Source organism: Grammomys surdaster, unplaced genomic scaffold (genome assembly GCF_004785775.1).
Source record: "Grammomys surdaster isolate TR1022 unplaced genomic scaffold, NIH_TR_1.0 188, whole genome shotgun sequence".
In the NCBI taxonomy this organism is placed as follows: Eukaryota; Metazoa; Chordata; class Mammalia; order Rodentia; family Muridae; genus Grammomys; species Grammomys surdaster.
Window position 1 is genome coordinate 5284334 of NW_021604633.1, and position 14122 is coordinate 5298455.

The window sequence follows — 14122 nt, forward strand, 5'->3', positions numbered from 1 at the left end:
GGGATGGGAAACTGAAGTGGGGACATGGCTCTCTGTGCTACTTTATTAGCCAGAGGTTCGCCCTTTTTGCTAGGACCTGGCCTCTCCATCAATGCTCCTAGTGAAGTGATTTGTCTATCAAGTCATAGGGGACTATCGGGTTGTAGAGCAAAACTGTGCCTACAATAGGACCATGAGCCCCTGTGGCCTCTCATCCCGTTTCTTTACTATGGCATATGTCCTTGGAGTTGCTGATTAGTGGATGACTCCTGGGGCTTGCTGCAGACAGGCAGTATGAGATTGTAGACAATGCAATCACGGAAGGCTTAACCCTGCATCAATCTCATGATCACTACTACCACCACCATCATAATTATCTATGAATAACTGAGTTAAAATTCATTTATGTATTGTTCACAAGTGCAATGAATTTGCTTGTGTAAAGAGCAAAAAAAAAATGTGGCAATGTAACATCAAATTAAATGGAGAGAATCTTAAGGCAATTCCACTAAAATCAAGGACAAGACAAGGATGGCCACTCTCTATATACCTATGCAACATAGCACTTGAGGTTCTAGCTAGAACAATAAGACAACTAAAGGAGATCAAGGGGATACAAACTGGAAAGGAAGAAGAGGAAGTATTGTTACTCCTGGATGATATGATAGCATACATAAGAGACCCCAAAAGTTCTACCAGAGAACTCCTACAGATGATAAACACCTTCAGCAAAGTGGCTGGATACAAAATAATCTCAGAGAGAATCAGTAGTCCTCCTTTATATAAATGATAAATGGGCTGAGAAAGAAATTAGAGAAACAACACCATTCACAGGTGCCACAAATAATATAAAATGTCTTGGTGTGATGCTAATCAAGCAAGAAAAAGACCTGTATGATAAGAACTTGAAATCTCTGAAGAAAGAAACTGAGGAAGATATCAGAAGGTGAAAAGATCTCCCATATTCATGGACTGGTAGGATTAACATCGTGAAAATGGACATCTTACAAAAAAAGCAATCTACAGATTCAATGCAATTCCCATCAAAATTCCAACACAATTCTTTACAGACCTTGAAAGAGCAATTCTCAACTTCATATGGAAAAACAAAAAAGCCCAGGATAGCTAAAACAATGAATACAATAAAAGAACTTCTGGGGTAATCACCACCCCTGACATCAAGCTGTACCACAGAGCAATAGGGATAAAACCTACATAGTGTTGGCATAGAAACAGATAGGTTGATCAATGGGATTGAATTGAAGACCATGAAATAAGCCCACAGACCTATAAACACTTGATTTTTGACAAAGAAGTAAAAACCATACAATGGAAAAAAGAAGCATCTTCAACTAATGGTGTTGGTCTAACTGGATATTAGCCTGCACAAAACTCAAGTCCAAGTGGATCAAAGGCCTCAACATAAAACTGGACACACTAAATCTAATAGAAGAGAATGCAGGGAACTGTCTTGAACATATTGGTACAGGAGACAGATTCCTGAATAGAACAACAATAGCTCAGGCCCTAAGATCAACAATTAATAAATGGGACCTCATGAAACTACAAAGCTTCTTCAAGGCTAAGGGCACTACTGATAGGGCAAAGTAGCAGCCTACGGACTGGAAAAAGATCTTCATTAATCCTACATCTGACAGAGGACTAAAATATAAAATATATAAAAAGTTCAGGAAATTAGACAAGAACATACAAAATAATACAGTTAAAAATATATAATACATCTGTTATACATGATATATATTATATCACATATATAAAACACACATATAAAACATGCACATTTGTATATACTATATACCAGCATGTGTGTGTGTACTACATACAAGCTATACAACTCTTTGACCTATACCCAAAAGATGCCCCACTATATCACAATGATATTTGCTAAACTATATTCATAGTAGGTTTATTCACAATAACCAGAAACTGGAAACAACCTAGATGCTCCTCAACTGACGAATGGATAAAGAAAATGTAATACATCTACACAATGTAATACTACTCAGCTATTAAAAACAAAGACATCATGAAATTTGTAGAAAAATGGATGGAATTTGAAAATATCATCCTGAGTGGTAAACCAGACACAGAAAGACAAGCATGGTATATATTCACTTATAAGTGGACATTAGTCATAAAGTACAGGATAACCATGCTACTATCCATAGACCCAAAGAAACTAAGTAACAAGGAGGGCCCAAGGGAAGATACGTGCACCTCATTCAGAAGGGGAAATAAAATAGACATAGGAGATGGATGCAGGAAGAGAACTTGGTGAGAGAAGTTTGAAGAGGGAAATGGGGATGGGGTCAGGTGTGGGGAGAGGGGATGGGAAAGAGAGCAGAAATCAGTGGTGGGCATCTCTGGGACTAGCTAGAGACCTGGGAGAGGGGAAACACTCCAGAGTCTATGGAGGTGACCCTAACTGAGACTCCTAGTAACTGGGGATACAGATGTGGCCATCTCGTGTAGCCAGGCAGTACTTCCAGTGGAGGGAGGGAAACATCAACCCACCCACAAAACCTTAGACCCAAATGTTACCCTTCCTACAAGATGTACAGGGATAAAGATGGAGCAGATATTAAGAGAGAGGTAAACTAATGACTGGCTCAACTTGAGACCCATCCTATGGGAGTCAACCCTGACTCTATTAATGATACTGTGCTATGCTTCCAGACAGGAGCCTGGCATAACTGTCTCTGGAAAGATTTCATCCAGCAGCAGATTAAAACAAATGCTGAGACCCACAGCCAAACATTTGGTGGAAATTGGAGAGTCCTGTAGAAGAGTGAGGTATAGGATTGAGTGACTCAGATGGGTCAAGGACACCACAAGAAGACCCAGAATGTCAACTAACCTGAGCCCATGGGGAATCACAGAGACTGAACCAAAGAACATGCAAGGGCTGGACATAGGCCCCTTACATACTTGTAGCAGATGTGCAGTTTGCTCTTCATGTGTGTCCCCTAACAACTGGTGTAGGACTGACTCTGACTCTGTCCCTTCCCCTAGCTGAACTGATTGGTTGGGCCTCAGTGGGAGATGATAAATTTAGTCCCAACTGCTTGGGCCCCATCTCAGTGGGAGATGATGTCCCAGGGTGGGAGGGTACCCAAGGGGGACTTCCTGTTCTCTGAGGAGAAGGGCTGGGATTAATGGGGGAAGGACTCATGACGGTGGGACTAGGAGGGGAGTGTGATTGGGATGTAACATGAATAAATTAATGAAAATAAGGAGATCATTCATAACCATCACAGTTTTATAGATTAGGGGACTGATAGCTCTTGCTACTGCGCCTTTTGACAGTATTGTAGGAGATGATCTCAAAAAAGTTTTCCCAGGGATAACATGGAAAGGCTCCCCTTCAGCACATCTGATCCAGTTCAGAGACAAGAGGTGCCCAATAAACACAACTCCCTTCAAGAAGAATCCTACAACCACACACATTCAACAATCGAGTTAAACTCGTAATTTCATTAAGAATTGTTAAGAGAAGCTGTTCAGATCTTTCACTCAAGGTCCTAAGGGCAGCTCCAAGAAAAGCTCCAGTGTTCTGTGACTACTCCTTAGCCCCATTATTTTCTGAACAAACATGTGTGGACAGATTCTGTGTGTCAGTTCTTCTGTTTTTGGAGTGACATCTCCTAAAGGCAGACAATTGAACACCACTGCCTAACTGACAGCCTCCCATAGAGACTAAACATCTGGCAGCACGTAAGAAACCCTCTAGAATCCACAAGCAGAGAGCCAGCCCCAAGACTGGGCCTTCTGAGCCCTTGGAAGGCAAGCAGAAACGCCGAGGATGGTGCAGTGGCCAGCTACAAATCACAGTGAGGAGGTAATGCTATAGAGTGAAACAGGAAGGCAGGTCATCTCCCCACCAGCCACCTGCAGGAAAAGACAATGAGAAGGGAGCAGAGAAGCAGGACACCATCCCACATGTTGGCACCTGCCCATGACATCTTCCTAGGACTTGGTGAACTGTCAGTCCTCCTCAGTGCACATCGGGTGTCTAGTGACAAGAAAACTCCAAGGCTGACTGCTCTTCTCCAGTCCACCTCTGCACCTCCAGATATGCACAGCCCAGCAAGTCTTTTTCCCACCTACATCACATCTGTGAGGACGAGCACTAGAAAACATTTCACCACATTCCTTCATGTGCTGGGAGGCACGAGGACAGTTTGCTTCTATTTAAATGAACCATATCAACAACTAAAAGCTTTTTCTGCTCTTTTATTTCCCAAGACACACACAGCTGCTGCCTAGCAGAATCTATGCCAGCCCAGGCTTGTGTTACTTTCCATGACAGTGTCCTGTTTCTGCAGTAGCAAATAGTCTGGTTTGGTTTTGTTATTTAATTTAATTTTATTTTAGCATTACCAAGTACACTTTGAGACAGTCCACAAAACACTTTCCAAATCTTTCGTTTGTATACAGAATCAATTTATCATTATTTGAAAGAAGATGAAAAACATTTCCAACTGCCTATACCCATCCCCTAAATCCCTCAGGGTGATGCTGTTGTTCTAGATGAGACATAACAAATGTCACCCTAAACATGTGTCTGAAGACATTCTCAACTTGAGATCCATCCCATGGGTGGGCACCAATCCCTGGCACTATTGCTGATGCTATGTTGTGCTTGCAGACAGGAGCCTAGCATAACCCTCCTTTGAGAGGCTCTACCAGCAGCTGAGTATGCAGATACTCACAGCCAAGCATTGGACAGAGGTCGGGGACTTCTATGGAAGAGTTAGGAGAGGGACTTAAGGAGCAGAAGAGGTTGCAACTCCATAAAAAGACCAACAGCGTCAACTAACCCAGAACCCTGGGAGCTCCCAGAGACTGAGCCACCAACCAATAAGTTGGTCTGAGGTCCCTGGCACATATATAGCAGAGGACTGCTTTGTCTGACCTCAGTGAGAGAGGATATGTATAATTCTGTAGAAACTTGATGCTCCTGTGTTGGAGGATTCTGGGGAGGTACCCTCTCAGAGACAAAGAAGAGGAGGACGGAGGAAGAACTCTGTGAGGGAGACTGAAAGGGGGCAACATTTGGGATGTAAATAAATAATTAATTAAAAAAGAGACTTTTGCCATTAAGAAGAGGAGGAAGAAGAGGAGAAGAGGAAGAGGAGGAGGAGGGAGAAGAGAAAGAGGAGGAAGAGGAGGAGGAGGAAGAAGAGGAGAAAGAGGAGGAGGAGGAAGAGGAGGAGGAGGAAAAGGAGGACGAAGAGGAGGAGGAGGAAGAGGAGGAGGAGGAATAAGAGAAGGAGGAGGAAGGGGAGGAGAAGGAAAAGGAGGAGGAGGAGGAGGAAGAGGAGGAGGAGGAGGAGGGAGCAACAACAGCAGCTATGGGTAGTAAGTGAAGAAACTTAAAATTGGTAGTCTTTTGTAGACACTAGATTCCTATTAATTAATTTCTCAGTGACTGTCAGATTTTCTTCTGTATCTCCAAAGAAAAATTAGAATAGATCCAATTTTGCTCTGTTTACTATCAGAATTATCTATTTTCAAAACTGATCAGTGTTAGTAATTGAGGTTTGTGAGAATGTGTGTGTGTGTGTGTGTGTGTGTGTGTGTGCACATATGTGTGCATATGTGTGTGCATGTGTATTTGTGTCTGTCTGGTGTAGGGGGACCATGTTCACTTGTGAGCAGGGGTATGTGTGTGGAAGGGTACATGTACATACTGCAGATGTGTGCTGAAGACTGAGGGCAACTGCATTTATCCTTCCACAGGTGTCATTCATCTTGGATTCTGAATCAAGGCCAGTCACTAGCTTGAAGCTCATCACGTAGGTGAGGGAGCTCCAGATAGCTACACTTCTCTGCTTCTCCTGCACTGGAATTACAACTGTGTTCCTCCATTCCTGCCTATTTTTATGTAGTGTCTGGAGGATGTTTTCAAGACAAGCACTTTACTATCACCCCAACCTGATATTTGCAATTATTAATTCTATAAATTGTTGTTATAAAAAAGAAAAACATTTATAATAAATAGTCATAAAACTTTGTCCTCTGCAGACTGAATAATTTTCTGTCAAAAGTTCTTTCTGCATTGATTAGACACAAAGCAGCAGGGCCACAGAGAGAAATATCCTGGTAGATGCTCTAAGCTAAACATGGCATGACCACAGGACCCAGAATCCACATCTTTAGGTTGAGTATTAACAAAGATGTCCAAACAAAGCCTGTTGATGAATGTTCGCAGTAGCCTAATTCATAACAGCCCAGAAATAGAAGCAAGAGTCCATTAGCTGAAGAGTAGAGGGAGCAATGCCCTACATCCATATAAAGCAGAGCTATGCAGTCATACCAGATGCATGCTACCTCGCCAATGACCTTTGAAAGCATCACACTCAGTGGAAGAAACTGAAGGCCAAGGTCACAGATTGTCTGACTACATTGGTACAACATTTCCAGAAAAGGCAAATTCACAGAGAAAGCAGGGACTTTCAGTGGTTAGGGCCAGGAAAGGGAGTCTGATTGCTAGCTTATGGAGGACTTCTTTGGGCTGCAGAATACCAAGGCATTTAATCAGTGGTGATGGTGTATGACACAGTGAAATACTAAACAATATGTAAAGTCTATCTGTACAAAACCATCACGTGTCTGAGTGTCTGGAAAAAAATCACACAGGTCTGTTCACTCAATCTCACTGGGTATTTATTTTCCCATTAATATCAATTTAAGAAATGCTGAAGTGGACATTTTTTTTACAAGTCTGTTGGGATTTTTCTACATCAGCAATCACCTCTGTGGGACAGATGTTGGCTTCAGACAAACAAGCAATTCTACAGGGGCTGCTCAGGCAGAAGCAATTTTATCTCAATGACATGTATTCACCAGAGGCCATTTTGCATGGATTTATGGAATGGTTATGACCTTTGTGTTTAAATTTTTATAGATACTATGACTTAACAATTTTAGGTCATAAAGAACAAAATAAAAGGAGAATGGACATTTATAGGATTAGTGGCAAATTCAGTACACATCCTTGGAACTCTACATTGGTCCTGAGCAATGGCACTACCAGGAGTTTAAGGTAGGTCTAGTCACAAAGGCTAAGCTCTGCACAGGCCCTCACAAGGAGCCTCACAGGAGGTCCTAGCTAACTGAAAGCTATGGGACAAGGCCTCAGCTTCCAGTCATACCTGTAAATGAAAGTTACTTTAAAGTTCCTGAGTTTGAAGAACTCTTCTATCCTTCAAAGGAAATGGTGGCCTCCGAGTCATGGTGACCATTCCTTTTCAAGAAACAGATGTTGAAATATTTGTAGTTATTGGTTCTACTGCTCCCATGACACCAGGATTAGCAGTCACCAAACACTCACCATTCTCTCTCTGTCCAAAAAGATTACTGACCTCTAATGGAAGGTGAGAAAGGCTGTGCAAGTGTCCTGTCATCTTTGTGGTTCCTGCTGTCCCCTGGGTCAGGCTATAACTGTCCCTCATTTTCAATCTCAGTACATAGGCACATTCAGCGTATACAGTTAGGCCCATGCTGGAAGTGAAAAACACTCTCCTGGACATAAGCTGCTATGTCCTCTACTGGAGCAAAAGCAAGATGGAAACAAATGCTCAGCACTGTTACCAGCCTCCTACATTGTGGAGAACAGTGCCGATGGTTGGATACAGCCTCTTGTACACAGCCTCATCATTTCCAATTAGGGAGTTTCTGTCGTCCTTATGTGGTTTGGATATGTGTTGCAAAGTCCATGTGCTAAACGGCTTGGTCTAAGCCTGACACCACTGGTAGGTGAAGGATCTATTAGGAAGTGACACTTACAGAGAGAAGGTCTAAATGGGGGATCCCCTTCAAATCCTTCTCCTCAGAGCTCAGGGAGCCCCGATGGAAGAGAGGACAAGAAGAGTGTAAGAGCCAGAGGGATGGAGGGCACCATAAGAACAGGGTCCTCCAAATCAACTATGCAAGGTGCAGATGCACTCACAGGACGGAAGCAGCAGCACAGGGCCTTCATGGGTCCTACCAGGTCCTCTGCACACATCTTATAGTTTTTAGCTTAGTATTTTATGGGGTTCCTCAATGTGTGAACAAGTGGGTCTCTGACCTTTGTGCCTGATCTTGGGATTTTTTCTCACCTCTTAGGTTGCTATACCCAACTTTGATATAATAGACTTCTTTTTGTTTTATCTTATTATATTTTATTGTGTCAAAAATCTTAGCTATGTTCTACCCCCCAAAAAGTGTGACTTAGAGGGAAGGAGTCAGGTGATGTGCCCTTGGCACTTTAAACCTTTCCAAGTCTCTCTCTTGGCTTCTGATCACCAGTGTAAGCAGATGCTACTACCTCGCACCCCTCTGTTGTATACTGGGCTCTCATAGGCCCAAAGCCACAGGCTCAAATGACTATCATTCAACTGCAATCAAACAAACCAGAAATCCTTCATATGGTTATTCTCCCCAGTGTTTTGTTATAGGCATGAAACAGAGAGAAACATATGCCTCTTCTTTAAACCCATTTACCACCCCAAAATTTCAGAGAGGGCACCCAGTTTCTGTCCTTCACGGTCTACATGCTACCATATCCACAGCAACTGAACCCTTCTCTGCTAGGCACAATGCTACTTCACATCCTGTTTAAAAATCTCTGTCCACTTCCAATGGGCCATACTTCCTGACCCAGCTTCCCAACTACCAAGATATGCCCTGGACTTTACACTCTGAGTTGATGGAATTGGCCAAGTAGAGGAAATACTGAAAAGTATTATAATTTTCTCCCCATTTTAATATTTGCCTTCTTTTGTCACTCTATTGTATTCTCTCTCTCTCTCTCTCTCTCTCTCTCTCTCTCTCTCTCTCTCTCTCTCTCTCTCTGTGTGTGTGTGTGTGTGTGTGTGTGTTTATCTCCTCTCTTCATTTCAAACCTCTCTGGCAGCACCTTGCCTGTTTGGTTCCCACACCATCTGAGTGGCTTGTAGAAGTATCTCATTCTGATATGTGGCGACACAGGGAAGCTGGCATCGCCTGGTATCTCTGAGTAATCCATCATCCATCATAGGCATCACCATATCCCTGTCTCTGTGTTCATGGTCTCATTGCTAGAATCATCACAGCATTCTACAATGACAGCTGTGATCTTCCTTCTAGTCCTTGATCTGTTTCTTATATCTACTTTCCTTACTCTGGGATCCTCCCATCAGTACATGAAACCCTTCCATGTCCTCTTCAACATCATCCTTGCATCCTCAAGAACTTGTTACCTTCCGTCCTTTCTCCATTTCACAAGGTGGTCTCTATGGACACAAGGCAGGTAGCAACTCTTATGCACATGTCTATAGAGCAGCTGGGTACCAGCTTCTCTAAGAATAGTGAATTTTGCAGCCACTCCCTGTGATCTCTTGGAGATGACAGGCTTAAGGGTCCCAGGAAAAAGAGGGTAGAAGGAAAGTCTGAGTCTAATGGATCTTCTGACAGAACATGGAATGGGTTACATGGTCAGCGTCTATAGCTTCAAAGGCCTCAGGACCAATACCCAGGCCACTTATACAGTAAATAAAAGAGATGCTAACAACAGAGCTATAGTGATGGAAGAGGGTGAGTGGGCACCAGGATGGATCAGGTAGAAGAATCTACCCTTTCCTGCAAGAAGAAGATGGAGGGGAGAGTCAGTCAGGATAGGAAAGGAAGGTTCCCAGGGCCAGGCCGGCTCCTGCTGCCAACAGCTGTCCCTGTACTTGCAGCAGCAAGCATCAGCTCTAACAAGGCTAAACCTTGTCTTTCAGATCTTTCATAGAAGTAGAAGACAGCATTCAAGAGAGGCCCACATCTGCACTGCTACCCAAAGAAAGGCAGGACCTTCTGTTAAACAACCAGTTAGGGAGAAATGTTAAAGTCACAAACAATGCTCACTACAGCCCTTTTCAAGGCTTGATATTTATCACAATCTTTGTGGATCAAGAACAGCAGAGTATCATAAGCTCTGCCCCATCATGGTAGGCACTCTGATATGTACATTAGCATAACAGGGCTGCATAGTTAATATGAAGTCAACCTAGATATTATGAATATAAACCACTTTACATATATGCACATGAACATATGTGTAGATAACTGTGTGTGCCTGTGTGTTTGTGTATATATGTATTAGTGTGTGTTAGTGTGTGTGTGAGTCTGTGAGTATGTATGTGTGTCAATGTGTGAGTATGTGTGTGTGTATGTGCGTGTGTGTGTAGGTAAACACAGTAGCAGGGAGTTCATGTGAAGGAAGGCACAGAATTGCTTCTGATGATGATGTCTGGAGTGCCTTAGGGACCTCTTATGTTCCTCTGCCTGTTTAAATCATTCTCTCTGAGCATGTGTTTGGGAAATGATTTATATCAACTCTTCCAAGATATGTGGAAAGATAATGTGGGAAGCAAGAAAATTCCACAACACACAAGAATTCCACCCCTTCCCTCTTACCTAATGGCAGCTTCAGAAATGAGGGTGCTTCCCTGAGATACTCAACCGTGATGGTGACGTCATCGCCAGCATTTCTCAGAAGGTGCACCTATTCAGAAGGTGAGAATAGCACTTCACCGTCACAGAAGAACCAGAAGTAAGAGAAACATGAAGGCTTTATGGATCTTTCTTGATCTTTAAAGAATTTTTTTCAGAGTTATCTTTGAGATACCAAAACTCCATAGGGCTAAACTGGGGTAAAGACAATTGGCTATGTACATCTAAGAGTGCACAGCACCTGTGCTTTGGCTGTGAATATATGGCCATGTTAATCCACAGGGCAAGGGCCTCTGCATGCTAAATGATTTAATCTACCAGAAAGTAAGATCCCATGCGTGAGATGTCAATTTGTTGATACAAATTGCCAAATGTCAGGCACTGGCAAAAGACACATCAGCTGAGTGACCATGACATAACCATATAATTTCAAAGGTCAAATATTACCTTAACTGGGGAAAATGACAGACATCATTAACTGTGATGTGACTCTGCTGAAATCTCAAACTATTCATGTGGGTTTGGTTTTAATCACACACCTCATATCCATTACTTAGGGAACCCAAGGTCAGCTTTTTGTACACAACACAGTTTTGCTTAAGTTAATTTTCTTAAAACACTATTAGCCAGGCAGTGATGGCACATGCCTTTAATCCCAGTATATGGAAGGCAGGCAGATCTCTAAGTTTGAGGCCACCCTCGTCTACAGAAGGAGTTCCAAGGCAACCAGGACTACATAGAGAAACCCTGACTCAAAGAACGAAACATAACAAAACAAAAGTAAAACACTATTGGTCTACATGCTATAAATCTGCTTATTAGGACTGATTAGAGTTCCATAATGTGTATGACCACAAAGTTTCACCACCAAAGGCTCATCAACGGTCTCCTTAAACCTTCACCTCTGTATATTCCAGACAAAACTTGAGTATTCTTTCTGCTCTCCAATTTCTTCATACATTACTCGCAGCAATTCTTATTTGAACATCTACAGTGGTTTAAGCTCTTGGTGGGGCAGGGGTGATGGGCTGAAGAGTGATCAGAGACAGCTGAAGGTTCTTTGGTTTCTAGCATCAACATTGTCCTGTCTTTCATGGTCATGGCTACCCCAATCAGCTCCATCTGATCATAGCCTCTGAGATGACCACATCCTGAATTGGCCAGACCTTCTAAACTGACCAGGCATTCTGTGTCCACCAGTTTCTATTCCATGACATGACTGTCCTGTCATGTCTTTAGGCCTTTATTGACCATGGCCTCACACACTATTCATTTCTCACTGGAATTGTTGAAGCCCTGCCCTGACATTGTCCACTTTCATCAAGAATTTGGATGTCTTTCCCCTTAATGCAGCCACTAGTGACCAAGTGTTGTACAGTATCCATGTTGCAGATATGTGAGGTGTATGCTCTCTATATCCATGTGGTCCTGAGTATTAACTTGCCTCATACTTTCCACTCAAGGGTGAAGCTGAGCCAACCTGACCCCATATCCCTATCTCCACAGCATTTCTTTGCCTGCTACTAAGATAAATCACACAAAAGGAAGGACACATCACTATCTTCCCTGAAACAGGTCCTAATCCGTAAATGTCCAGTCTCTGTCTTCAAAGTACTATTAGTACAAACAGAACAGAAGTGGGCCACACATCAAGCAAGGATATATGGAACAGAGCAGTGAGGAGGCTTCTCCTTGCTTGGTGTGTATCTCAGAAGATGACCCACCGACACTAACTCCTTGGCCAATCCAAGAAAGTGTGACTGTCTTTCCTTGGCAAGCAAAATCCAGGAGCAGATAGGAAAAGCACAATGTAGCTACATCCTCTTGCTACAGTGCAAGGTTTGCCTTGTGAATCTTACTTCAGGATGCCTTATCTCTGGACAGGAAATGGCCAGAAAGGCTCATGAGTGGATAGTCATTGTGATACTCTGGTCCTGAGAGCTCAGTCCTGGTTAGTTCCAAAGAACAGTGACAGGAACTGTTGAGATGGATAGAAGCCAGGTTGTCACAGCCTTGAGAAGCTCCTTCTACTCTCCACACTGTACAGCCAGGCTATGGTGGTCCTGTGAATCTGCCCTGGTCAGTTTGCTGTGCATGTTTGTGTAAGTGTGTGTGTCCCTGTTGAATTATTAAACAAAATGAAATGTAAATCCCTTCAATGAATTCTAGAGCCCTTCAGCAGAACCAGTGTGATTTGAAGAATTAAAATGTGTGATCACATATTTATATGAGTTTATATGTATCTTGATAATTTTGCCAGAGAATAACAGAGCCATCTGGAAGGCCATGGCTGTATGGCCTGAAATATTCAGGAACTTTAATTAAAGTTAGTGACTTTTTTTAAAAAAAAATTCTTAAATCTCAAAGTGTGCTCAGATCTCCCCTATCTTTCAGGATAATGTGTGGGAGAGTGACAAGTCTTGACTCACAAGTCACTTCTCTTCTAAGTCAAAGCCTGTGTGTGGAGCAGGAAGAAAATCAGTATTGGCCCTGGGTGTCGCCATGTCTGCAAAGACCTACAGCTTTTTCTCCCTTGTCATTGCCTTGCACTGACAGCAGCTCCTTCTGCCAGCAGTCACCACAGTTGCCTTTTCTAATTGTTGCTGTTCCTTGGGGACTGTTGCTTGAAGACATATCCCAGATTGTAGTGTATACCTCTCCAGGCCCATAGGTATAGGCTACTGTTTTCATATCTGATTTCTAACCAGGACCTCACAGGTAAGTTTTCTTAAAGAGGTTTCCACATTTTGTTTTTCTATACTTCTATACCATCTGGGACATTGCCTACACGTCATCACCCACAGCTGTCTTCTCAGATTATCCAGACTCACAGGAACCAAACACCAAAAGCTTCCTTCTCAGGGTCTGGATCCTGGACCATGTCAGCAGGGTTGATTCTTGTCACATACTGTCCTACAGCAGGAGAACTATATGTTCACCATGGAGAGAGGCACTCTAATGATTTTGTGGTCACCTCCCAAGGGCCCTACTTCTAAATGGACACAAACACTCTGCTGTAAGGAAGACTTAAGATGACCCAAAGGGAAGGCTCCAGGACCTCAGTGTCATGTTCTTTAGAGTTCCCCAGATTCCTGGGGATGTGAGTGGATGCCCTTCATGGGGAGACATGAGACAGCCTCAGAAGAGTCACTGCACAATTTTGTATACAAAAAGTATTTAAAATGCAATGGAAAGCATGCATTTTAAAAGGTGCAAGCCTTTCTCCACCATGTCAACCTTGCAGGTCACTGTGAAGAAGTTTGTGTCATTCCAGAAATTATTACAGTAAAGTCCTGTCTCAGATCTCAAGGGCAATTACCTGTAAAAGGGTAATTGGCCTTTTCTGTAAAAAATTCACTGATGCCCATTTGCCCAGTGAGCACACGGTGGATCCATCAGTTCCTGTGGCCTGCATGAGTGAGGCAGCATGAGATTACCCACTCCACTGTCTCCATTTTCTTGGTTATCGCATACATGCCCTGAACTCTGGCAGGTGCTTTCTTTGCCTAAAACAAACATCACAGGTTCATGATATTCTGGCTATTCTTGGAATCACGTGTCTGATTCAGGAATGTGCCTGGTTTAGGTTTGTGGAGTGAATCTGGCACTAGGATCTGCTCACTGACCCCTGGCTCACAGGCCTTGCCTGGTGTCTTTC

At 43.0% G+C, this 14122-nt stretch overlaps 1 protein-coding gene across 5 annotated transcripts in view; it reads right to left on the bottom strand.

The window, feature by feature from the left end:
* Positions 1 to 14122, bottom strand: part of Sntg2 (syntrophin gamma 2) — a 199965-nt gene that overhangs the window by 91906 nt on the left and 93937 nt on the right. For all 5 annotated transcript variants that reach the window (XM_028768843.1, XM_028768842.1, XM_028768845.1 and 2 more), the window contains one exon: positions 10429 to 10516. In XM_028768843.1, the coding sequence (XP_028624676.1) occupies positions 10429 to 10516 (88 nt within the window). The remainder of the gene's footprint in view (positions 1 to 10428; positions 10517 to 14122) is intronic.